This window comes from Dama dama, chromosome 11, assembly GCF_033118175.1.
Source record: "Dama dama isolate Ldn47 chromosome 11, ASM3311817v1, whole genome shotgun sequence".
Taxonomy (NCBI): domain Eukaryota; kingdom Metazoa; phylum Chordata; class Mammalia; order Artiodactyla; family Cervidae; genus Dama; species Dama dama.
In genome coordinates, this window is record NC_083691.1 from 38,206,233 (window position 1) to 38,233,695 (window position 27,463).

Below are 27,463 nucleotides of genomic sequence, written 5' to 3' on the forward strand. Positions count from 1 at the left end.
AGAGGTTTATTCTGGGGCTTTCCCACACAATCACCTTTCTGTTCATAACTGTAAGTCACATCACATCATGACTATGCAGAGCTGGAGCTCAGCTCTGCCTCCGGCAAATCAGTGCTGAAATTCACCCCAGTCCGTCTACTCTACGCTCATGCGCGGTTCAGCACTCCCCACCCCTCCCATTCCAGTCCTGTCCCACTTACTCCAAACTCCAGCATGACCTTCGGTGAATGTCTATGTCTGTATTTCCAGTACTCTTTCCTTGTTTATTCTGGTTTAGGCAAGTCAGGGATGTTCTGGTTGCTGTGGGTGGGGCTGACTCTGTGTCCTTCCCAGCTTTCTAGATGGATAGTTAAAGAACCAGGGTCAAGAGGCCAGGTCCCTTATTCATTTGTAAGAGAGGGAAATGCCCAGGGAGTCCCATGAAGGGGTTTAGACTGGTTCCAAAGAGAGGTCTGAGAGGCCTTGTTCATGCAGTTAACTCTCTCTCAGGGATTTTCACTGTGTAGGCTGGGCCACAGTGAACAGCATCAATTTGCAGGAGACGGAGATGTGACCTCAGACCTGAAAGCTTAAGTCAGGCTGTGGCTGGTGTCTTTTTGTTCTTTCTTGTGTCCCAGATTCTTCAGGAATTCTTCAAGGGACACACCAAAGAGAGGCCCTTAGAAATGAGACCTTCCAAGAGAGGCGTGTTCCCCTTTGTGCCTTGTTTGTGTGTGATGGTTATGGACAGCATGTGGATGGGAGTCCGGTAACTCTAGAGAGGACAGTGCAGGCAGGCAGTGCTCATATGTTAGATCAGGGAGGCAAGAAACTTTATTGCTCTAAGCCAACAGAATAGGGAGAAAGTGTATTCAGTTTCTACGTCACAGAGCTGGATCTTGGGTCAAAAGATAGGGGTAATCAGGCCTGAAATGAGCAGCTTTCCATTGGCAGAGGTGGGCTGGGTCACTGAGCTCTGGGGTCAGGTCAGCAGCCCCATCCAGACAGGTCTGCTCTCCACATGGCCGACCTGGAGGTTCAGAGCCCAGGTATCTCCCCACAGATGGAGAGTCCCAAGAAGGACAGGATTTGGATTTCAAAACAGGAATCTGGGTCAATAGCCAGTGCAGTACCTTTAAAAAGAAAGAGAAGCGTTTTATTTAAAAGATCACTTAATTGCTCTAAGACTCTAAAGTAGAGTAGATATATTACGAGTTGCACCTAAATGAAGTGTGATGCTCAAGACAACTTTACTAGCCAGAGACTTGGGGACAAAATGGAAGATCTCATCAATGCTGCAATAACGGGTCCCACATTCTTTTTTTCTATTTCTTTTATTGATCTTTAATCATCCTCTTTAATCCCCCAGCCTCTCAAGTTCTCTTTGTTTTCCTGCTGGAAGTTCTCGTTATGAAGAAGCCTTGTTCACTGGGTTAGTTTATACTCAGATGTAGTTGACAGACAACAGTGTAATGGGAAGTGGTTATTGACTCTATCTGGAGCACCAGGGAGATTCTATTCTTATCTGGTAACTTCCCAAGCTGGTAGACACTGATCCTACTGTATCCCCATCAGGGATGCCAGCCACTAAGACATTTCTTTCCCAAAGTGTGGTCCGTAACTGTCAGAGTCCTGCTTTCTAGCATCTGGGCAGCCTGAGAAAGAGGAAGACTGAGATTCTCCAGAGCAATGGGCCTCCAGTGGGGGATTCCAGGCACTGTGCTGCTGGGGTGGGGGGAAGGGAGGGGAGGCTGAAACTTTGGGTCAGCTGAGAGTATCCACCAGCTGTCAGTTCTCAGTGGTGAAATGACTGTCCTCTACCATTTGGTAAAGCTAAATTCACTCTGCTTCCTGTTCTCAGTAATCAGGAGTCATCTCTACTACCAGGGGGAAATGCATCTAAGGCCCCATTATTTTTATACCCATTTGCAAAGAAATGGAATAGACCTGCAAAGTGTCATTAGAATTTGTCAAGGACCTAAAAACCATTCCACACCTCTTGCCTCAACTGTGGTCTTGAGTTTCTAGGTAAGTTATTCATGTACCTTCTTTTTGCTGTTGGGCAAAATAAGTGGGGACCGCTCGGCACATGTCCTTGATGGGTGCTCCGAACTGGGCTAAGTTCTTGACCCGGTTGGGTAAAACAGTGTAGGTCAGGCCGTGAGTAGCTGGATAATGCTTTGAAGTCTGGAAGATGTGACATTTCAAAAGGGTGAGACAGCAGGTAGATGTGGCACAGCAAGCAGGAAGAGTAAGAAACCTATTCCAGTGCAGGGGGCACTGGATGTACAAAAATACTTGCCCTTGAGTTTCCTCCCTAATAGCAATATCCTATCTGACCACAAGGTGGCAAAATTACTCCAGAAAAGTCTGTGTGTCCCTGTGACTCAATCTGTACTCCTTTCACCCTTGAATTTTCAGCTCTTCCAGACTCCAGTGCTATTCTCATTTCTAATAATGATATACAATAAATTTTAAGTTATGGTCTTCATTTATATTATGCCTTTTACTTGTTATAAATCAGATGAGGGGAATACTTTCTACCTCTCTTTTTAAAAAGTGATAAATTATTTTATTTTTATGTGATCCAAAGGCATTTTCTTTTCCAGGAATCAGCAGTCCTCCTGCCATGGACATTAGGGACATGGCCCAAATGTTCTGCATTGGTTATTTAAGCAAAATGACGCCAGATTTCAATGACTTCCCAAGGGCTTCCTGCTGATTTTTAATTTATCTGACAATCCTTGTCATTTAAGAGTCAGGAAGAGAGTTTCAGGAGTCCTAAACTCATTTTCAACTAAAGATAATATGTGTGTATGAGTTTAAAGGGTCTGCAGGGGAGGAGAGGAGGCATGAGAATAATAATAGTATTTCAGTTTAATATTTATATTCACTAATGTGTAGTTCAAACCCTTTTGGAATACATCAAAATTATGTCATTGCATGGAATGAAATGGTTCATTTTCATTAATGCGATGTGACTTAAATAGGCCATGGATTGGACTTGGAGTCCTTTGCACGATGATGGAATTCCATGGGCGTTAAGATCAAGTATGAACTGAATTCCCCAGCATGTACAGCATCATCTTAGGAGGTCAGAAAGTAAAGTTGGAAAACACCAAACTAGGAGGGGACTCCAGTGAGCTGATCTCACTTACCTGGTGGTCCAGGGCCTTAACAATGTCATCCAAAGTTGGGAAGACAGCTTCATCCATCTGGGCCAGGACACAGGCCATCTTGCTAAATAACTTAGCCACCAAGAGGGCCTTAAAGCAACACAGCAGAACCCTGTCATTCATTTAGTCACAATACGGGGGCCTCCTACTTGTCATCAGAGCTGCACAGAGCTGTCCTTCAGACTGTGGTGTGGAGCATCCTGGCAGAGCAGGCCTTGGGCACCAGAGCAAAGTGCCAGCAGCAGGACTGGCCTTGTACATGGGGCCCTGCTGCGGGCACCACAGGGGGTATCCCCTGGGAAACTCTGCATACCACTAACAGACTGGGGGGTCTGGAGGGGCAGGGGGTCGGCCGCAGTGACAGTGCTGTTCATGGTCCTCAGCCGCCTCCATGACCCTCAGCTTCCCCACCTGTAAAGTAGGAAAAGTAGACTCTCTCAAGGGGGATGTCATGAACGGATGAGACAGACACTGCCTGCTTGTGAAGCCAGTGTGTGAGTTGGCATCCCTTCTGGGTTTACAAGGTGAGGAGGAGCCTGGGGTCAGATCTCCAGAGATAGATCTCAGCCCTCGGTCTGTCACTGACTGCCCCGATGTAGCCTTGGACATGACCTTCAGCCTCTCTGAGCTTTGGAGTAAAGCAACGGTTCTCCAGCTGAGTCTGACAATGAGCCCATTTCCCTCACCTGCCAGAGAAGTTGTGACTTCTGTTCCATCAGGTGGAATTTTGTGAAATCTTTGTTGGAAAAAAAGTCTTTATGGCTTAAAACAGAGTTAGAAATCCCTGGTCTGCATGTCCTGTAAGAAGACTCAGGAGCCTTGTCCTCCAGGAAATCAGGAGTAGATCAGGTGAAGAATGGGGAGGACAGAGTTTGGGGAGGTCCAGGGGGAGCAGAGAGAAAGCCCGTGTTTGTGGAGTCTGTCCTGAGGGGGGAAAGTAGGAGCGAGTCTTCCAGATAGGAGGGGCTGGATGGCAGAGGGTCATGCAGGGAGTTGGGGGGGAGGGGGGTGCGGTCTTTTTCTTCACTTAACCCTCTGAGTCCTTTCCAGTAGGAAAGGCAGCCATTGATTCTCCTTTGCAGATGAGGAAACCGAAGCACTCAAAAGCTGCATCGTGTCTCTGGTTGCGTCGTGTCTCTTGTCATATAACTTCTCTATCATGGGGCCTCCCGTCCCAATCCCGCCTCTTTCTTCCAGGTCATGTCTTGTCATCCCTGACCACATGGGCAAGTGGAAGCAAGATTTCTAAAAGTGAAAATAAATTATTTTCTGGCTTTGGAAACAAACTGATTAAAATCTGAGAGCAAGACCAAAGAACCTCTATGGCACATACAAGTTAGAGGACATCAGGATTCTTAAAAAAAATAGCTCTTATTTCAGAGGCCTTCAGGAGCCCTGTGAAGTCAACACAGGAGAGGAACACAAAGGGGTGCTGGATCCCTAGAGATCTCAGAAGCTCCTCCTATGGCTCAAAAAGATGTCACTGCAAATGCATGAAAGCTGGTTCCTTACCAAGAAAGATGTATTCCCTCAAGATCCTAAACTTAGAGAAGGCCTGTGTGGACAGGGTTCTCTTCTCTCTGGAAAAGCAGGAGGCTAAATTTTGGAGCAGGCAAAGCTTTCTTTGGCATTGTAATGAACGTTTTCTAAATCTTACATTCTTGTAGTCCAAGACTCCATCCCATTCACTCAAAACATTGTTGTCTCGGATGCTGACCATACCTCGAAAGGCATTGACATGGATGCTCTGGGTCCCAACAGATCCATCCAGAGGATGGTTGTCACTGATGTTCTGGAGAAGAGAAGGCAGCAAGGAGAACAGTCCTAAGTCCAGAGTTCCTGCATTGCCCATCTCTCACAGATATAAAGGGGTCCTCACAAGAAATTTGACGGAGGTCCCTCCAGATTCCCTGGTGGCTCAGATGGTAAAGAATCCACCTGCAAGGCAGGACACCTGGGTTCAATCCCTGGGTTGGGAAGATTGCTTGGAGGAGGGCATGGCAACCCTCTCCAGTATTCTTGCCTTGAGAATCCCTATGGACAGCAGAGCCTGGTGGGCTACAGTCCATGGGGTTGCAAAGAGTCAGACTGAGTGACTAAGCACAGCACAGCACCCCAGATTATCACCTTTGAAGTACTTCTGCTTCAGGAGGACCAGACAGGTTGAACCCTCTCCACCCTCACTTACCATCAGGGCCAGACATGGAGCTAGGAAGAGGACCACAAGGATTGAAGGTACAATCTGAAATGGAAACAAATGTCAGTGTACAGGGCTGGCTCCCTTAGCCTCAGATGAGCCCAGGGTTGGAGCCTTCTTAAAAGACCTGTAAATTTCATAGTGTCTCTTGCCCTAGAGGCCCCGAATGCATCAGGAGACTGTCTTTCCATGTGTTCGATATGGGATGTACTGGCTACTCCCAAGAAGGAAAGCTTTATCGTTCATTCAAAGATAACTTTTGTTTTGTTCTACGTCTACTATCAATCACTGGGCTAAAGATTCGGCAGCCTGACCAAGCACTTGATATGCACATAATGCAGGGCCATCTTAAGTCAAGTTGTAAAATAAGTGATAATTCAGGTCCCCCGTCTTCCTTTCTGTACCTCCTTCTTTCTTCCCAACCAGTGGGGATCCCCTCTGTCCCCTCTGGAATCTGATATCCTTCCAATTTCCTCTCCTCCAGTTTCTTCCATCTTGCCTGAGCATAAAAGATTATGCATCACTTGTTTACACCTTATTTTGAAATAGGTTTTACTCAAGGGTGAGTAGTTCTTGAGATATTTTCAGTGAATCGTTTGCTCTTGGTGTGACCTGCTTAACCTATTGGAGGCATTTCAGACACCAGAAAATAAGTGAAAGAGAATTAGAAGGACGGGAACAGGCTAAGATAATCTTTCCCTACACCTCACAGCTCATTATCTGGTCTACTTAAGGTTCACTCAGCTCAAGAGCACTTACAACATAAGCCGAAATCGACAGGAAACCCCCTTCTTCCCCTTCCCCACAATATCCTATGCAGTATTCTGCATGTGATGACACCATGAATGTGAGATACATCTTCAAAGAAAAAGACAACAGTTACTCTCTGAATAATAACCACAATGCAATGAGGTTAACCAAGGAAAAACATGTGATACAGACAGCAATAATATTCTATTAAATGATTCTTAGAATTAGTGCCATGTGTTAAATACACTTGAAATTTTCTTTGTCAGAAATTTATAAATAAAATGAATCTAGGAAGAAAAGACCCTAAAATATGAATATCTACTCAATCCGCAAAGATTGTTGACCTTTCAAGAAACTAGCTATTAATTCTTTTGGGAAAGACCCATTTTCTGATGTTCTAAAAAAAGAGAGGCTTACCAACAGGGAGGTTATATGCCAAGTTAATATTTGGAAGTTCTATTTAGGGTTAATTTGAAGAGTCAATGGGAAAAAGGAACTACTCCCTGGCTATTCTGGCTCTGAAAACATAGTTACCTATATTCAAAACCAGAAAATATACTTACAAGGTGTTTCATATTGCCTCTTTCTCAGAACCTTGGCAACTGCACGCATAAAAGAATTTTCATGTCCTATTTACTTTCTAAGCCTGGTTTATATAGTCTTGGACCTTTCAACTACTACCATGGTAAAAGATTCTGGGAAATTAATCATAATCTGAATACCATTTGGGGGGGAAAAGGCAAGTTTATGTAATCACTGTTATCACTTTTCTTTAACTACTTTTAAATATTTTCCTTTTACTCAAATACCTCCACTGGTTACATAAGGCAAACATGGGAAAGAACAAGGCTTTGTGGGCTGGTGTGCCCATGACTTTAACAGTTAGGGAAGGATTGCTAATAGTAGATCTCACCAAATGGTCCTGATACAAAATCAGTGTTTACCATTTCTGTTTCCCAGTTCCAGAGAAGCTCTTTACTAATAGTGGAGGTGGTTGAGAAAAACCTTATGAAACCAAAAGAGATGAATTGTAACCACAAGATTAGATTGGCGAGAAGACTGGTCCAGTTCTTCATCCAAACCCCAAATCACAGGGTTGGTCCTGTGATGCCTTCTGCCCACCCACCAAGCTGACCTCGTTTAACCTTTTCAAAGATCTACCTCTAGGTGACATCCTAATATTCTGATATTTTGCTTCCACTCTATAATTTGTCTTTCTCCTCCCAGCCTTTGTTTAAGGGTGACTTTTTCCATGAAGGATCATTTGAGCCACACTGGATCTCCTGAGATATAGGGAACAACTTTCTATGACTAGTCAATACTAACTCAGGCTTTTTCAAACATTTTCTTATTTTTTATCAAGCCCTTGACTGGTTGTGACCCAATTACCTGGACCAAATTCCAAAAGGTCATAATCAAATGAACGTATTTCTTCAGAGATAAAGATGAAGTATATGGATGAGGTTGGGCACTGGAATGATCAAAGTGGAAGACAGACAGCTCTGTTCTTATAGTACTTCCTGTGAATTTTCAATGGGAGCATAAACTAAGTGGGCCCTGGGGCGCTTAGGTCACCCAGGGCTCAGATAATATAATCTCTATATTATATTATGGCTGTCAGTATTTTAAAAACACCATGCACAGAGCACATGCTCAATAGTTATTGGCTGAATAAGTAAAATGCAATAAAAGAATGACTTTCATTTTGGGGCATGTGGTTATGCATTTTTCCCAACACGATTTATTGACTAGATTATCCTTTATCCATTGTATGGTCGTGGTGCCTTTGTCAAAAATTTGTTGACTGAACATGCATTGGTTATGTCTGAACTCGCTGTTCTATTCCACTGATCTACGCTCCTGTTTTTATGTTCAGTTCAGTCACTCAGTTGTGTCCGACTCTTTGCAACCCCATGAACCACAGCACGCCAGGCCTCCCTGTCCATCTCCAACTCCCGGAGTTTACCCAAACCCATGTCCATTGAGTCGGTGATGCCATCCAACCATCTCATCCTTGCTGTCCCCTTCTCCTCCTGCCCTCAATCTTTCCCAGCATCAGTTGCTGCTGCTGCTGCTGCTGCTAAGCCGCTTCAGTCGTGTCCGACTTTTCGCGACCCCATGGACTGCAGCCTACTAGGCTCCTCTGACCATGGGATTTTCCAGGCAAGAGTAATAGAGTGGGGTGCCATTGCCTTCTCTGCAGCATCAGTTAGTACCATATTATTTTGATTACTCTAGCTGTGTAATATAGTTTGAAATCAGAAAGTTTTACATCTCTAGCTTTGTTCTTCTTCCTCAAAATTTCTTTGGCTATTTGGGACCAAAGACGTAAATGGTAAGACCTGAAAGTGTAAAACTTCCAGAAGAGAACACAGGAGAAAAGATCCTTGATATTGGTTTTGGCAATGATATTTTTGGATACCACACCAAAAACACAGGCAAAGAAAAGCTAAAATAGACAAACTAAAGATCTTCTGTACTGCAAAGGAAGCAATCAATAAACTAAAAAGACAACCTATAGAATGGGAGAATATATTTGCAAAGTATATATCTAAATAGGAATTATTATTCAATATCTCTGAAGAAGTTATGCAACTCAATAGCAAATGGGAAATGATCCAGTTAAAAAAATGGACAAAGAAACTGAGGAGACATTTTTCCAAGGAAGACATATATGTGGCCAATAGGTATATGAAAAGGTGCTCAACATCACAAATCACAGAGAAATGCAAATGAAAGCCACAATGAGATATCACCTCATACATTTTAGGATTGTTGTTGTTCCATCACCCAGTCATGTTCAACTCTTTGCGACCCCATAGACACACTAGGGTTTCCTGTCCCCCACCATCTCCTGAAATTTACCCAAGTTCATGTCCATTGCATTGGTGATGCCATCCAGCCATCTCATCCTCTGATGCCCTCTTCTCCTTCTGCCCTCAATCTTTTCCAGCATCAGGGACTTTTCCAATGAGTCAGCTGTTTGCATCAGGTGACCAAAATACTGGAGCTTCAGCTTTAGCATCAGTCCTTCCAAAAAGTATTCAGGGTTGATTTCCCTTAAGATTGACTGGTTTGATCTCCTTGCTGTCTAAGGGACTCTCAAGAGTCTTCTCCAGCACCACAGTTCGAAGGCATCAATTCTTTGATGCTCTGCCTTCTTTACAGTCCAGCTCTCACAACCATACATGACCACTGGGAAGATCACTGCCTTTTGCTGACAGAGTAATGTTTCTGCTTTTCAACACACTGTCTAGGTTTGTCATAGCTTTCTAACTAAGAAGCAATCATCTTCTGATTTCATGGCTGCAGTCACCATTCACAGTAATTTTAGAGCTCAAGATGAGGAAATCTGTAACTACTTCCACCTTTTCCCCTTCTATTTGCCATGAAGTAATGGGGCTGGATGCCATGATCTTAGTTTTTTTAAATTATTTAAAAATAGCTTTGACGATATGGACACTTGTTGGCAAAGTGATGTGTCTGCTTTTTAACACACTGTCTAGTTTGTCATTCAATGAATGAATATAAAAAATGTGATTAAAAGCCATATATAGATATGGCTTCACTGATGGCTTAGCAGTAAAGAATTTCCCTGCCAATGCAGGAGACACAGGTTTAATTCCTTGGTCAGGAAGATCTCCTGGAGAAGGAAACGACAACCCACTGTAGTATTCTTGCCTGGCAAATCCTGTGGACAGTGGAGCCTGGCAGGCTACATTCCACGGGGTTGCAAAGAGTTAGATATGACTTAACAACAAAACAATAAGAGCTATATGTATATATATATATATACACACATATATAAAATATTATATATATGCATATAGACATCACATGTCTATATGAGTATTATTCAGTCATTAAAAATACTGATGTGTAAGTTTGTTAACAAATAACTGTATAGTTACATAATGAAATCTGTACTTATTTCTGCAAAGGCCAAAAGCCATGTGCACAAAGGAAAAATCAATATATCCAAACAATGAAGCCTCATTAAGGAATGAGCTTTGGCCAAAAGAAAGTTTAGGAAGCACTTCTTTTTTGCCCAACATTCTCTCTTCTGTCTCCTGATCCATTCCATAAACTTTTGTAGTCTTGCTACTTCAGTTTTCCAAAGTCACCTGAGGATTTCCATGGTTTGCCCCCCACTAATCTTTGCAGTCCTGTCTTCCACTTCTTTCAGCCTATGCCAAGATGCCAACCAAAGGTGGCTCTCCACTGTTCCCCATGTGGAGCCCATGCTTTCTGGACTCCAAGCCTTGGTTCATACCAGGAGACTTGTTACCTGACCTCTTCCTCTTACCCATTCTTTAAGGCCAATTTAAACAGTGCCCCACTCCCCACCCTTCCATCACTCCTAGTCACATGTGATCACTTCTTCACAATCTGATAATTCCATGCTTGGACCTTACTTTGCTATTTATACTCTTCACTGTGCTATGTTTACTTGTATAGTTGTTTGATCTGGTCACTAAGTGACACATTCATGTCACTAGAATATAAACTTCATAAGATTATAGGCACCTTTACTTTCTGCTGAAGCTCTGATATAAAATATTGACAGCAGTACCTGACACAGAGATGTACAAAAATACATACATGAAGAAGATGAGTGAATGGGTGCCACTCTTGGTATATTATTCATCCTCTATCTCCTGGAATACTTAGCAGTGGTCAACATGTAGTGAGTACATAGTAAATGATTGTTAAATTTAAAGGCAAATTATGCAATCAACTATTTAATAATAATGTGAATGAGGAAGGCAATTAAATTTTGAAGAGCATAGCGGATTCAACAAGAAAAAATGAGCCTTTTTATAGATGCCAATTATAGGGCAATTATAAGGTTAGCCAAGACATCATTAATATTTCTGCCCCTGGATTTGAGGGTAGGGGGTGAAGCAAAAGGAAAAGGAAAGCCAGGCATCTGCAAAGTTGTTTACCTTTTATCTTGCATCCTGGAGCCTCTGGCATGAGCCAAGCTCCTTTGACTGGATCCCTTGTTCTACTTGCTGTTTGTTAATCACTCTTTGATTTCCTCTGTAATGGACCTACCACATGCTGCAAACCAGAAACTTCCTCATCCTTATTTTACAGTTTCTAGTTTCTGCCTGGAACGCAGGCTTCTGTATTCATCCTTGTCATGGTGCTGATATTTAATTAATCTTTTCAGCTTTGTAGAACTCAGCAGGCATCACAACTGGGGAATCATTTTTTTAATTAGTAAAGCTAAGGAAAATGACTTAAGTCATTCAGATATGACCTAAATCAAATCCCTTATGATTATACAAAGGAGGTGATGAATAGATTCAAGGAATTGTATCTGGTAGACAGAGTGCCCAAAGAACTGTGGACGAAGGTTCATAACATTATACAGGAGGCAGTAACCAAAACCATCCCAAAGAAAAAGAAATTCAAGAAGGCAAAGCAATTGTCTGAGGAGGCTTTACACATAGCTGAGGAAAGAACAGAAGCAAAAAGCAAGGAAGAAAGGGAAAAACATACCCAACTGAATGCAGAGTTCCAGAGAATAGGAAGGAGAGATAAGAAAACTTTCTTCAATGAATTGTGAAAAGAAATAGAGGAAAACAATAGAATGGGAAATACTAGAGATCTCTTAAAGAAAATTGGAGATGTCAAGGGAACATCTCCTGCAAGGATGGGCATGATAAAGGACAGAAATGGTAAGGACCTAACAGAAGCAAAAGAGATTAAGAAGAGGTGGCAAGAATACACAGAACTATACAAAAAAGGTCTTAATGACCCAGATAACCACAATGGTGCAGTCACTTGCACAGAGCTGACATGGAGTCTGAAGTCAAGTGGGTCTTAGGAAGCATTACTACAAACAAAGCCAGTGTGGGTGATCAAATTCCAGCTGAGCTATTTAAAATCCTAAAAGATGCATGTTGTTAAGGTGTTGCACTCAATATGTCAGCAAATTTGGAAAACTCAGCGGTGACTACAGGACTGGAAAAGGTCAGTTTTCATTTCAATCCCAAAGAAAGGCAATGCCAAAAAATAGTTCAAACTACTATACAGTTGGTATTCGTTTCACATGCTACTAAGGTTATGCTTAAAATCCTTCAAGCTAGGCTTCAGCAGTACATGAACTGAGACCTTTCAGATGTACAAGTTGGATTTAGAAAAGGCAGGGGGACCAGAGATCAAATTACCAACATTCATTTGATCATAGAAGAAGAAACAGAACTCTAGAAAAGCATCCACTTCTTGCTTTGTTGACTATGATAAAGCCTTTGATCATGTGGATCACAACAAACTGGAAAATTCTTCAAGAGATGAGAATATCAGCCCACCTTATCTGTCTCCTGAGAAACCTGTATGCAGGTCAAGAAGCAACAGTTAGAACCTTACATGGAACAAAGGACTAGTTCAAAATTGGGAAAGGAGTAAGACAAGGCTGTATATTGTCACCCTGTATGTTTAACTTATGTGCAGAGTACATCATGTGAAGTGCTGTGCTGTATGATTCACAGGCTGGAATCAAGATTGCCAGGAGAAATATAAACAACCTCCGATATGCAGATGATACCACTCTAATGGCAGAAAGAAAAGAAGAACTAAAGAGCCTTTTGAGGGTGAAAGAGGAGAGTGAATAGCTGGCTTAAAACTCAACATTCAAAAAATTAAGATCATGACATCTGGTCCCATCACTTCATAGCAAATAGAAGGGGGGAAAAAGGAAGCAGTAACAGATTTTATTTTCCTGGGCTCCAAAATCTCTGTGGAAGGTGACTGCAGCCATGAAATTAAAAGATGCTTGCTCCTTGGAAGGAAAGCTACGACAAACATAGACTGGACTAAAAAGCAGAGACATCACCTTACTAACAAAAGTCTGTACAGTCAAAGCTATGTTTTTTTCCAGTAGTTAGGTATGGATGTGAGAGTTGGATCATAAAGAAGGCTGAGCACCAAAGAATCGATGCTTTCAAACTGTGATGCTGGAAACGACTCTTGAGAGTCCCTTGAACTGAAAGAAGATCAAACCAGTCAGTCCTTAAGGAAATCAACCTTGAATGAAGGACTGATGTTGAATCTGAAGCTCCAATACTTTGGCCACCTGATGCAACCAATCGACTCATTGGAAAAGACCTTGATGCTGGGAAAGATTGAGAGCAGGAAGAGAAGGGAGTGACAGAGGATGAGATTGTGGGATGGCATCACTGACTCAATGGACACGAGTTTGAGCAAACTCTGGGAGATAGTGAAGGACAGGGAAGCCTGACATACTGCAGTCCATGGAGTCACAAAGAGTTGGACCAACTTAGTGACTGAACAACAACAAAGCTTTGCCCACACTTTGTGTACTTATATTTCTTCCCTAATCCTTAAGCAAATGAAAAATAGAGATCAATAACATCATTTTGGCCCAAAACCAATTATCTTTCTGATACTGTTTCATTTTTTTAAATATAAATATTATTTTCAAAAGAAAGCTTATTTGTTAATAACTATTTTTGGTTACACTAGGTCTTTGTAGCTGTGTGCCGGCTCCCCCTGGTTCCTTCGAGCAGGGTCTACTGTCTAGTTGTGGTATGCAGGCTTCCCATCGTGGTGGCTTCTCTTGTTGGGGTTTGCGGGCTCTGCACACTTGGGCTTCGGTAGTTGTGATGCATGGGCTTAGTTGCCCCAAGGCATGTGGAATCTTCCCAGAACAGGGATCAAACCTGTGTCGCCTGCATTGGCAGGTGGATTCTTAACCACTGGATCACCAAGGAAGTCCTGTTTGGTTGTTTTTAATTAGTTTTTTTTTTTTCCAGAGTCTGATACTCAGTGCCTTTGGACTGCTTCATCCATGCACCACTTGTTTCACATTCCTAGATTCAATTATGATTATATTTATATGTTTTCTATGACTGTTTTCAAATTTCACCCCACCGTCCTCTCTCCCTCCCCTTGGATTTTCTCCTTTAGCCCCTTTACCTTTTGGATGCCTCCATAAATCCTAGGACTCAGGATCTCAACTTTAGGACACTCCCTGTCCCAGAACTGTTCTGCAGCTGTGTCTCTTCCCTTCACGGGTCCATTGCCCTGAATGTTATCTCTGCCTCTTCTTTTGTCCTCCCTGGATCCCAGACCCAAATATTTTTTCCACAGCATGCTCTTCTGAGCCTGCCTTCCCTGAACAGCTACAGCCTTCTAGCAGACATTATTTTGCTGCATCTTGTCTCAGCTCTTCAGCTGCTATTCTCATGTCTGTGTCTTCCTGACCTGCAATTGCTTCATTGCTCTCACTTCTTCCTGAGTTCATTCCAGGTAAATTGGCAACCAGGATTCACTGTGTCCTGCCTTGGTAGGCGGCTGACATCATCCTTTACAGGGGCTTCCCAGGTGGCATTGGTGGTAAAGGACCTGCCTGACAATGCAGGAGACATAAGAGACGTAGGTTCGATCCCCGGGTTGGGAACATCCCCTGGAGGAGGGCAGGGCAACCCACTCCATTATGTTGACTGGAGAATCCCATGGACAGAGGAGACTGGAGGGCAATGATCCATAGCGTTGCAAAGAGTCAGATTCGACTGCAGCAACTTAGCACACAAGTGTCATCTTTTACAAAGTTAATTCTTACAGCAGAGTTTTTCTGAAAGCAAAGATTCTCACCTGGGCCCACAATGAAATGGTTCTAAGTCTTCCTGAAATTGCAAGTAAAACTTTATTTGTGAATGCATATGTGGTTTTTCCCTCCCAGGGAGAAGTGTCATGCCCCTCATCAAAAATTTTAAAGGAGTTCTATTTAAAAAGTTTAAGAATCTCTACCTCAAAGATCCTCCTCCCATAGAAAATACGTGTTTATCTTTTCTTTTGTAATTTATTTTCTCATCTCTTAGTTTAGTTCACTTGGGAGAAAACTTAGGAGGGGGACACTAGTAAGGAAAGATGAGTTTAGGTGGTAAAACCATTTTGGGGGAGGTGGAGAGAGTGTAGTTTACCCATTTCACAGGCCTGGAAACAGACTGGACTGTGGGGGTGGGGCTAGAGGCTGCTGATTGCCATTGAGACCACAGGCCATCATGTAAATAAGCTCACATCTAGCCCTCTCCTCTACACCCCGGACAGCATCAGGAAACCATGTGTAGGGGCATCTGGTTAAGGATGGGGCAGAGGGGCTAAGGACTTCTTTGCTCAGGAATCAGGAGGACAGAAAGCAAGGGAGGTGGAAACAAGGACTCACTGGCTACTTAAAATGAGCCAGGAGGATGCAGGGAATTAAAAGACCTCCTGTTTGGCTTTCTGATTTTTTGAGGTGGAAAGCCTTGCCTCCAACCCCTGCCCTCAGACCCAGCCACAATGAAGACATCTGGATGTCACACTTAACTAACTCCCTAGGATCTCCACCCAGTAGGTGTTTGCCAGAAAGCGAGAGCAATCTTGAGTCGCAGCAATCTTCTGACAGACCCGGGACCTGTGTGCTTCCATCTGGCCCTACATCCTCTTTCCAGGCTCTGCATCACCCCAGCTGGGGAGTCCCTTTATCCTTAACCCAGCGCCTATACCAGATGATTGATGGCTCATTTTCCTGCAGATTTCTGGGCCAAAGTCACCCATTCCTGAAAGATATTCCTTCAAGTATCTCAAACCTCTAGAAAAACAAACCAGAAGGCCAGCTGTCCCTGGAGCAGCAGCCTGGAGCCAATAACTTAAGCCTATAACTTCTCTTCCGGGCCTCCCTGTGGCTTCTGAGCCAAAGAAACTAGACCCCATCAGCTTCAGACCACCCAGCTTATGCTCCAAGAAGCTGCTCCTTCAGTGGATGGGTGGAAATGGACTTCTACAAACTTTGCCTTCCTCTTTTTATGCTAAATCTCTGTCCTACCACTGTTCGTCTTATGGGTGTGGTGGGGAGGAAGATAACCTCTCTGAAAATGTGACATTTTCCTTCCTTTGGGTCTAAATGTCTTTGTTTGTATGTGTTTTCTTCCCTTTTTAACTTTTTTTTTTTTAATTAATTTGCTTTTTAATTGGAGGCTAATTATTATAATTATTTATAATTGGAGGCTAATTACTTTACAATATTGTGGTGGTTTTTGCCATACACTGACATGAATCAGCCACAGGTGTACATGTGTTCCCCATCCTGAATCCCCCTCTCACCTCCCTCCCCATCCCATCTCTCTGGGTTGTCCCAGAGCACCAGCTTTGAGTGCCCTGTTTCAGGCATCAAACTTGGACTGGTCATCTATTTCACGTATGGTAATGTACACGTTTCAACGCTATTCTCTCAAATCATCCTACCCTCGCTTTCTCTCAGAGTCCAAAATTCTGTTATTTATATCTGTGTCTCTTTTGCTGTCTCACATATAGGGTCGTCATTACCATCTTTCTAAATTCTGTATATATGCGTTAACATACTGTATTGGTGTTTATCTTTCTGGCTTACTTCACGGTGTATAATAGGCTCAGTTTCATCCACCTCATTAGAACTGACTCAAATGTGTTCCTTTTTATAGCTGAGTAATATTCCATGGTGTATATGTACCACAGCTTTCTTATCCATTCATCTGCTGATGGGCATCTAGGTTGCTTCCATGTCCTGGCTATTGTAAACAGTGCTGTGATGAACATTGGGGTACATGTGTCTCTTTCAATTCTGGTTTCCTCAGTGTGTACACCCAGCAGTGGGATTACTGGGTCACATGACAGTTCTCTTTCCAGTTTTTTACAGAATCCACACTGTTCTCCATAGCGGCTGTACTAGTTTGCATTCCCACCAACAGTGTAAGAGGGTTCCCTTTTCTCCACACCCTCTCCAGCATTTATTGTTTGTAGACTTTTTGAGAGCAGCCATTCTGACTGGCGTGAGATGGTACCTCATTGTGGTTTTGATTTGCATTTCTCTGATAATGAGTGATGTTGAGCATCATTTCATATGTTTGTTATCCATCTATATGTCTTCTTTGGAGAATTATCTGTTAAAACCCTCACTGTTTGCAGATGGCTTCTAAATGTCTTGATCCTTCTACTCAGTAGAATGTTAAGAGAGAGAGATACATTATGGGAAACCCATCAGGATGAGTGTTCTCATGATACACATAGTGTAACTGAAACCTTACACTATTGTCATGTGCATTTACTCAAAAAGGCCCTGTTACAGGAATATAAAATCAACTCTAGTCAAAGGATTCCTACCTCTTTATTCTCTATAACATTCTCTTGTATTGTTATTGTGTACCTCATTTTGCCTTTTAATCTTAAATTCCTCGGAAGACAATACAGAGTATTGGAAAAAGCACCAAACCTGAAGTCTGAAAACCAGGGTTTTAGCCTCAGCTCTTCTGTTTTTCACTCTCACTGACTGTCCTCCATCTTCCAACAGATAAGGGTTTGGATGTTTGGCTGACGTCTTGAATGCCTGCAGGAAACCCACCTCAGGTGTCAATAAGCAGTGGTAATCAATTCCACTGATATCTACTTGTTTTTCATCAATCCCCAGTGGGTTGAGCTCTTTCAGAAATATATTTATTTTATTTTGGGGCAGAATGGCTAAGAGAAATTAATTTGTTGGCACTGCCTGTAGAAGTGTATACCCTCACATATGTCCTGCTTGCTTTTTGTGATCTATCATAAGCAGTAACTTGAACAAGAGAATAGCAGAGGTTAAAATGCAGTGTTAAGACTGAATTAGCTGAATGCTCCTGTTACTGAATTCTTTATTCAAGCAAAAGCCTCAAGTGGCCTGGTCATTTTTTCTCTCTGAATGACAAATGACCAACATTTGGATCACTTGCTTCCATGAATGTATCCAAAGAGTGTCCCATCCAAGTTAAGATTTTGGTAAAATTTTATTGATCTGGCTAACTTTCAGGAATGCTCCTATCAGTAATCTGATTGGGCAGGATCTTGGAAGATTTGACTCAAGAGATGACATGGCCAAGCCTGCAGTTCTGTTGGACTGTCTGTGGACTCTGAGAGCCATAAAGTTGTCAAAGCTGCTGTTTCTGAGAATGGAGCGCTATCGTCTGGACTCAGGCAGTAAGGCAGGCCTAGGAGATACAGGGAGGCAGTGTGCTGACATGTGATAACCCATGAAAGGAAACTGGGGAGCCAGGGGCAGGGATCACCCACTCATCCCTAGTTCCTGACAAGGTGTCTCATTATCAAGGATCAAAATCCAGCTACTTTTGAGAGTCTTCCTTCAAAGAATATTTTCAAAGAAAATAGTTGCAGTGTAGTTTCCAGCATAACACAGATGTCTGAGGCACTTTGTAGAGACTCAGGCATGATTTGTATAGTACCCCACATGTATGCTCTTCACATGTGACATTTCCCATGTTTTCCCAAGGCTGGCTTTTGTTCTCTGCTTCTGGTGGTCAAGTTCATGTTGAGCAGGTGATGTAATTCATTACCACTCCTTAGGTAAGGGTGAAGGAAGTGTGGTAACCAACCTTCCAGGTGGCCCCAGGTGATCCTTACTTCCTAACACTCATGCCCCTGTGAAGATCCCTTCCACACTAACCTGTGCAACCAATGGATAGTGTGGAAATGATGGTGTGGTATTTCCTAGGCTAGTCCATACAAGACATTGTGTCTTCTGTCTTATACTCTAGTGGATCACTTACTCTGCGGGGGAGCCCACTGCTGTGTTGTAAGGACACTCAATCAGCCTCATGGGGAGGTCTATGTGGCAAGAAGCTGAGGCTTCCCATTCCAAGCTGAGCCATCTTGTGAGGGAGCCATGTTGGAGGTGGACCTCCTGCCCTAGTCAAGCCTTCAGGTGACCGTGGCCCCACCAACATCTTGATGGACACCTCACGAGAGACCCTGAGCTAGAACTATCCAGCCAAGCCCTCCCAGATTCTGACCCTCAAAAGCTGTGTAAAGTAATAAATATTTATTTTCTTTATGTTTGGGATAACTTGTTATGCAATAAGAGCTAATATTTTTCCTTGAAGGTGAAATTCACATAACATAAAATTAACCATTTCACAGTGGACAATTCATAAACATTTTGTACACTCACAAAGTTGTACAACCACCACTTCTATAGAGTTCTAAAACACCACATTAAAAGGAAGCCTCTACCCTAAAGTAGTTATTCCCTGTATTTCCTTTCCTCAGCCTACAAGCACCACAAATTTGCTTTCTGTCTCTATAGATTTACCTATTCTTAATATTTCACATGGATGGAATCATATAATATCTGTCCTTTGGTGTCTGAATGCTTTCACTTAGTGTATTGTAATCAGCACTCCATTCCTTTTTATGATTGAATAATATTCCATTGTATTTTATATCACAATTTTGCAAATGTATTGAATATCTGCCACACACTGTCATAGTACCAAGCAGATAGAAATGAAAAAAGTTAGACATAGTCTCTGACTTCATAGAGCTGACAGCCTAGTGAGGCTGTAAACTGTCCCAGACCTTAGTACTTGGGCATTTCCTCTTTTCTGTCTATATTTGGCTCACTTAGTGATTTTACCAAGTGTATTATGGCTTTAAATATCTCTTCTCTAAGACTCCTAAGTGTATACGCTTAGCCCAACTCTCTCTCAACCCCAGACCCACATGTCTAGTTCTCTACTTGACGTCTAAACATCTAAAAGTCGACATGTTTGGAAATGATCTTCAATGGTTCCACCTCCACCAACCTTTTGCTCACAGTCTCCATCCCAGAGAATGAACCACCATCCATCAATCACTAAGGTCAAAGTCACTGGAGTCACTTGACTCTTCCTTCCTTCCCCACATCCAATTGAGTGAAAACCTTTTCAGCTCTATCTTCAAAGTGTACACCAGATTAAGGTATCAACACTGCTACAACTACCCTTGTTAAAAATCCACCCCAGGCATCTTTTGAAAGTCTCCACCAGGGGTTTGTCAGAGCCCTGCCCTGTGAAATCCTAGGGCAGATCATGTTTATTCCCTGGCCAGCTGTATCTTTCTAGCTCACTCAGTGCAAAAGCCACAGGTCTTATAGGGACCTAGTAAGTCCCACAGGGTCAGACCTCTGTTACCTGTCTGTCTTCAACTCCAGTTCCTGCTCCTCTTGCCTCTCAGCTCTGGCCACTCTGGCTTCTTCATTGTTCTTTGCCCAGGGCTTTTGCCATCTGTCTGGAACACTTACCCCAGGAATCCAAGTTTTGCTTCCTCATCTTTTGAGATCAAGGTGTAACTTCCCTCAGGCCTTCCCTGGACACCTTGTCTGATACAGTCTCCACCCGGGATATTCTCTGTCCCCTCTTGCTTTCTTTTTCTCTACCACACTGCTCAGTCTGTGTAGTTGGTTTATAAAAACCACACCATCTCTTCCCCTAGGATGTAAGCTCTTTGAAGTTAGGGCCTCCTGTCAGCTTTGTTTGCTGCTTTATCCCCAGCCCATAAAACATTAGCACCAAGTCCTCAGTAAATGATTGTGAATGAAGCAGTAAATAATTATCACGGGTGTCCTCCACCAGAAAGACTGTCACAAGATAGAGTGGCAGTGAGGACCCAATTTAGATGTAGAGGGAGAGTCAGGCCCCTCTGAAAAGTGACTTAGGGGCTAAGACCTTCTGGAAGCCTGGGCGTGGCCGGTTAGGTACGTGGGGTTGGATGCGGAAGCAGCCTGGTCCATGGTTTGGGTTTGCTGGGGACTGAGAGGTTTCTAAGGGTTAAAAGGAAAAGTGCCAGGTCAACCAGGATGCGTGGGTCCTTACGGGGGAGTGAGAAGAGTATGTCCTCAGCAGGGGCTGGGGCACGTGCCAGTGTCCAGGGGGTAAGGCGGGAGGGCCAGGTGGGGCAGGCTGGAGGCTGGGCCCCGGCGGTTTTCTATTGTCTGTGATGGGGAGCCACCAGAGGTCTTTGAAAAACCGTTCCCAGCTCTCTGTGGACAGTGAATTGGAGGCCAGTAAGAGCAAATGTGGAAACTTGTTATCTTCTGGTAGTAAGGATTCTGAAAAGGGGTCTGGGTTTTATGAATTTCATTCCAGACTCATTCCAGGCCCTCGGGGTGGGGTGAGGAGCCAAGCTTGAGTTATTGCTGCTTTGTCTCCTGGAGTTGGACAGAGCAGGCAGACTGAGAGCTACCTCATTTCAGTTCATACAGGCACTTAGTGTGAATTGCTAAGTGGGTGAGATCCGAGTGGTTTCTTGATAAAGAGAGAGGTTGTCAAGGAGGATTTTGGAGCCATTTTCTCCATCAAATCAGTAGAGGTGTTAATCCTCAATCTAGATAATGGAATGATGCAATTGCAGATTTTGGCTTTAAACCCCACTGCAGATGAACCAACTGTCAAGGACCTCAACTGCCAGCAGATAGGCCTGGATGGTGAAGAATGCCAGGCATGTGGGCCTGAGACCGTGGACATTCCAGACCTGATTCCCCACTGTGGGCACAGGGTGCTGCCCATGAGCTTCTGGATGGCTCGGTGCTTTACTACCTGCCGGCACCATACCCATGGACAGGAAGAATCCATCCAGGAAAAACCTGTGACAGACTGTAGGGTGGGATCTCCTGGCCCTTAAAGATGCTTACTTAAGGCAAAAACTATGATTTATAAAAAGAGCTTGGTAGACAGACAAGCATTGTAACACTTTTGTCCTACACGGACATAGTCAATAGACTGGGAAGTTGGCGTTAGCAGATGTAAGCTTTTATCTATAGAATGGATAAATAGCAAGGTCCTACTGTAATAAATGGATCTTCCCTGGTGCCTCAGCAGTAAAAGAATCTGCCTGCAACGCAAGAGACACAGATCCAATCCTTGGGTTGGGAAGATCCCCTGGAGAAGAAAATGACAACCCACTTCAGTATTCTTGCCTGGAGAATCCCATGGACAGAGGAGCCTAATGAACTACAGTCCATAGGATTGCAAAGAGTTGGACATGACTGAAGCAACTTAGCGTGCACTGTAATAAATAAATAAAACAGATCTTTGAACAAGATGAGAACATTACTAAGCGTCTTGAAAATAAATTTGACAAGGCTATGATTATTCTTGCATAACCTCTCCTGGTATTTTCCCACGGGAATTTATTAACATAATTTCCATAAATAAATGTGGCGTCCTAATCTTTTTATAATGAAATATCTCAATTGTTTAAAGATGCTTAGAAAAAAAGCAAGGGAAAGCAGAGGATATACAAATACAAAATACCAAAAGTTTTTTTTTCTAATTGTCTGCATAATGTTGGAATGAGTGTCTTAGCGTGAAAACATTTTTCATCTTTTGTTTTATTCCTATAAGTTAAGCTCCAAGAAGTAGATCAAAATCAAAATGTTTGCAACACGTTATGATTCATGATGCATACTACCAGACTGCTTTCCAAAGTACTGTGTTCATTTGCACTTTCACCCATAATGTATTCAAATTTTATGGAAATAAGCATTCTTTTTTAAAAGTTTTAATGGTTTAAGTATGACATTAAATCTTGTTTTTGTTCTATTTCTTTGATTATAGATGAGATGACTCAATCTTTTCCCATAAGATTTTCTTTCTTTGTTTTAAAACTAGTTCTCCTTATTTGTAATTCCTGTGTGAACCTCAGCTTCCTCTTCTGTAAAATGGGGATGTCAGCAGTATTACCTTATGGGATTGTTGTCAGAGTTAGAGCAATGTTGGAGAGTGCTCACAGGCTTCTCTCAGATGTCATCTAGATTATCTGGCTTTGGATGCCAGTTCTGATATTTGAAAGCTGATCAAGTGGGAGGCGTGTGGCAAGATCACATTGCCAAAATCAGGGAGGGTCTGGACATGTTGTTGCAGCCATCTTTGAAAAATACCATCTGTCACTTTAACCAGTTTCTTCCTTAAATAGGTCTCTACATGCATAATGCACCCTTGTAAAACATGAAAGTTAGGGCTTGTATCCCTTTTGACAAATATTTCAATTCCCATCTCCTCACCAAAGATGACCACCATATTCTGTTTGTTGAACATCTGATGGGAACTTTGCCTGCGCCTACCTCCTCATACATAAACACCTGCCCACAGGCTTCTGTAGAAAATCCGGAGTGTTTCTAATGGTTCACATTAGTAGCATCTTACTGTACGTATTTCATTTCAATTTGATTTTTCATTCAGCACTTCCAGAGATTGTACCATGTCAGGCACTGAGATCTCTTTTAGCCTTTTCCATTTATGCACAATATAGATATAATGTGGTTTATTGAATTACACTATTCACCAACAGAAAATGAGTGTGCTTTTCCCATAATATTTCTGACAGTTATAAAAAAAGTTCTCAATTTTTGCCAGTCAAATTAGTGAAAAATGGCATACTGTCTTATGTTGCACTTCTTGGATTATTAAGTGAATATGTACATCTTTTCGTAAGTTTATTGACCATTTGCTTTACTTCTGTGGTTTGCTTATTTTTACACTTGGCTCCTTTACAACTGAGTCATTCAAAATTAATTTATAGGAGCTTATATACTATTCATTTGTTGCAAAATTTGTTTCTCCTACTTTCACTTACTTAACTTTGTTTACACTCTTTTGACGAACATAATTTAAGAAATGTTGATGTAATCAAATTTGTCAGTCACTTAGGCCACAGCTTTGTTTTGTGGGTTTTAAAAACTTTGTTTAAGAGCTTTTGTCACTCCCCAAATATTTTCCTTTAATATTATATAATTGAATTTTATAAATTTAGATCTACAGTTCATTTAGGATTAAATTTTATGAATATATTATTTACGTCTTAATGGACAGTCAATTGTTTTAATCACATTTATTGAGTAATTTCCCCTTAATTTGAATAGTATCTTTATTGTATGCTAAATTCTTGTATGTGCAGAGATGCTTCTGGGTTTTCTATCATGCTTCACTGAGCTGTCTGCTTACTCTGTGACAATACCCCTGTTTGTATAACTATAGCTTTCTAACCTATTTTTCTCCCTATCTTTATTCTTATTTCTCAAATTTGTCTTGACTATTCCTGCCCATTCAGTCTTTCATTGTAATTTAGAATCAACTTATTAAGAACTTTTGATTGACAATGCATTAAATTTATTAACTAACTTGGAAAGACTTAAATACTTTTTTATTTGCAAATAAATTGTGGTGCTGGAGAAGACTCTTGAGAGTTCCTTGGAAATCAAGGAGATCAAACCAGTCAATCTTAAGGAAATCAATCCTGAATACTCTTTGGAAGGGCAGATGCTGAAACTAAAGCTCCAGTACCTTGACCACCTGATGTGAACAGCTGACTCATTGGAAAAGACCTCAATGCTGTGAAAGATTGAAGGCAGGTGGAGAAGAGGACAACAGAGGATGAGACGGTTGGATGGCATCACCAATTCAATGCACATGATCTTGAGCAAAGTCTGGGAGATGGTGAGGGACAGGGAAGCCTGGCAAGCTGCAGTCCAAAGGGTCACAAAGAGTTGGACATGACTTGGCAACTGAACAACAACAAAACTTTGTTTTTTGCTCAACGTCCCCAGTTGTGGCATGCAATTCACAAGGCAGCCACGTGGTGGCGGTAGTAGCAAAGGAGGTGAAGCTCAGTTCCCCTCATGAGAGACCCAGTAAGAGGCTGAGACTGAATGCGGCGAAGTGAGCTTGCAATTACCTGCACATGATACCTTACACTTATTCTGCATTGTTTACAAGTATTTCATTCACATTATTTCCCTTGGAACAGATGAAGAAGGTTATCTTTTATAGAGGAAAAAAATGAAGCCCAAAGAGGTTAGATGACTTTTCTAGGACGTGCAGCTGCCATTCTGGGAGATGTGGTGCCTGCAACTCTCCAGGTCAAGTTCAGTTCTCTTTCCATTCATGCCCCTGCATGTTTCAGACTTCTCTACACTAATTGAATATAAAAGTAGTGGAAACTAAAACCCAAAGCAACAGCAGGAGAATGTATGCCGGACCATCATGCCTATGTTCAAAATCTTGGTGTCACTTCTGCATGTCTCTCTCTCCTTGCACTAATTTAGATGGTCCCTAAACCTGTACATTTTCCCTCTGTGACCTATCTCACATCTACCTTTTCTCTCTTCCCCAAATTGTCATCTTCATCTCACTTCTTATTCAGTTCAGTTCAGTTCAGTCGCTCAGTCATGTCTGACTCTTTGCCACCCCATGGACTGCAGCACACCAGGCTTCCCTGTCCATCACCAACTCCCAGAGCTTACTCAAACTCATATCCATAGAGTTGGTGATGCCATCCAACCATCTCATCCTCTGTTGTCCCCTTCTCCTCCTACCTTCAATCTTTCCCAGCATCAGGGTCTTTTCCAGTGAGTCAGTTCTTCGCATCAGGTGGCCAAAGGATTGGAGTTTCAGCTTTAGCATCAGTCCTTCCAATGAATATTCAGGACTGATTTCCTTTAGGATGGACTGGTTTGGTTTCCTTGCAGTCCAAAGGGACTCAAGAGTCTTCTCCAACACTACAGTTCAAAAGCATTGATTCTTTGGCACTCAGCTTTCTTTACAGTCCAACTCTCACATCCATACATGACTACTGGAAAAACCATAGCTTTGACTAAACGGACCTGTGTCGGTTAAGTAATGTCTCTGCTTTTTAATATGCTGTCTAGGTTGGTCATAACTTTTCTTCCAAGGAGCAACTGTCTCAGGTTTCCCCTCCAACTCCTCTGCTTTACCAAGGTAATAATTTTTATCTGTCAGAGATGGGGAAACTGGGACAAACAAGGTTACTGTTTCAAGGACAGGCTGACTGGGGTTGGATAGGAAGTTGGTGGGACTTTTGAAGCAGGCGGGACCTTCTGGGAATATTTGAGTCGGTTGATGCACAAGGTGCCCAGGGCATGGGAAGCTGAGATGTCATCCTTCAGGTGATCATCATTCTCTGATTACCTCTCTGATTACCTGGTGTGACTCAAGTAGGGGAGAAGCAACAGGAGACAGATGAGGGGCTAGTCATAGATAGGCAGGTATGGACCTTTTTATTTTCCCAGAGATCAACCCATGCCACAGGCACACTCTCGGCCCAGGCTTTGGAATCACTTGTGCTCTAGGCCATGTTAACTCCGACAGCCTCAAGCCAGTGGCTTCAAGTTTCTGATGACTAAGGCTTCTGTTGACTGAGCCCTTGTCACTTTCCTCATGATCGGGGCCTTACTTCACATCCAGGTCCCATAATGCTCTTCTACCTGAGCAGCTGACTAGACTCTGAGCTCAGCTCTCCAGTTCTTCCTGCTCCAGGATCTTGCCTCACGTCCTGAGGGTCTGGTCCAAACCTGGCCTTGCAGGTCTCTCTGACCCTGGACATCTGCCTCCCTGGAGCGCCATCTCTTTTCTGCCCCCGGGTTCCCTGCCATCTGACTCTGCACACAGGCCAGGGCGCCTCTCGCTCTGCCCCTTACTCCTTCACCAGAACTTCTGGCCCTGCGCGCCTGCCCTGATCCACAGGGCTCTGCTTGACCACAGCCCCCTTGCACCTGCTGGAGCTCCGCCCATGGGACCTCTCTCGGTTCCTACTGTGGCATCCACAAAGACCTCTCCAAGCGCCTCCAAGGACAAGGGCATATAGTCTGTAGACCCCAGGCAACAGGCAGCGAAGGTGATCGTGTTGGGATAAGCATCCGGCAGCATGTACAGCCCCTCATCACTCATCGACCAGAGGCTGCTGAAGAAGAACACCCTCGCTGGGACCTGTTTTCCAAGAAGACACGCTGAGTCACTGTGGAAATGCGACCCTGGACCACGCCTCTCAGCACCTGCTGTTTCTACTCCCTGCAACCTGCAGAAGAGAAATGAGAAACCTCAGTTTTGCCTTATAAGGCAAATTGGGGCACTTCTCTGGGAAGGCGGGGCTGTGACTGAGGGAGGCCTGCAGGGGAGCTGAGAGAAGGTCTCTGTGCAAGTGTAGTTCAGATATTTACACACACATGCTGCACATACAGCAGCAGTGCTCTGGTCTGGGAAAGAAGACAGGATTACTTTACCCACCACACACACACATACAAGCTTTATAGATCCTCTCTGTATTTAGTGAACATTTTTCCTCAAAATCCACAGAACCTGGATTCATTATTGCAAATAGGAGCATGGGGGATGTTTATTCCCACTATCTAAAAAAAATGAGGTCTGGGGACTTTCCTGGTGGTTCAGTGGCTAAGACTCTGTGCTTCTAATGCAGGGGGCCCAAGTTCAAACCCTGGTCAGGGAACAAGATCCCACATGCTGTAACTAAGACCTCATGCAGTCAAATAAATAAAAATTTTAAAGGAAGGTCTGCAAGAACTGTGCCTCTAAAAGGAAAACATCAGCTTATAGGGTGTACCATGGGGTTCAGTTCAGTTCAGTCACTCAGTCGTGTCCAACTCTTTGCGACCCCATGGACTTCAGCCAGACTTCCCTGTCCATCACCAACTCCTGGAGCCTACTCGGACTCATGTCCATCAAGTTGGTGATGCCATCCAACCATCTCATCCTCTATT

General features: G+C 43.0%; 1 protein-coding gene across 1 annotated transcript; it reads right to left on the reverse strand.

The window, feature by feature from the left end:
* Window positions 1-1,017: 1,017 nt before the first annotated feature.
* On the reverse strand, window positions 1,018-26,636 carry LOC133065299 (gastrokine-3-like). Its single transcript, XM_061156104.1, has 7 exons — window positions 26,462-26,636; window positions 20,766-20,932; window positions 5,344-5,397; window positions 4,813-4,947; window positions 3,138-3,245; window positions 2,025-2,166; window positions 1,018-1,112 (listed from the first exon to the last, which is right to left on the reverse strand). Exons 1-7 carry the CDS (start codon window positions 26,634-26,636, stop codon window positions 1,018-1,020), a joined length of 876 nt encoding a protein of 291 aa, XP_061012087.1.
* Between the last annotated feature and the right edge of the window lie 827 nt (window positions 26,637-27,463).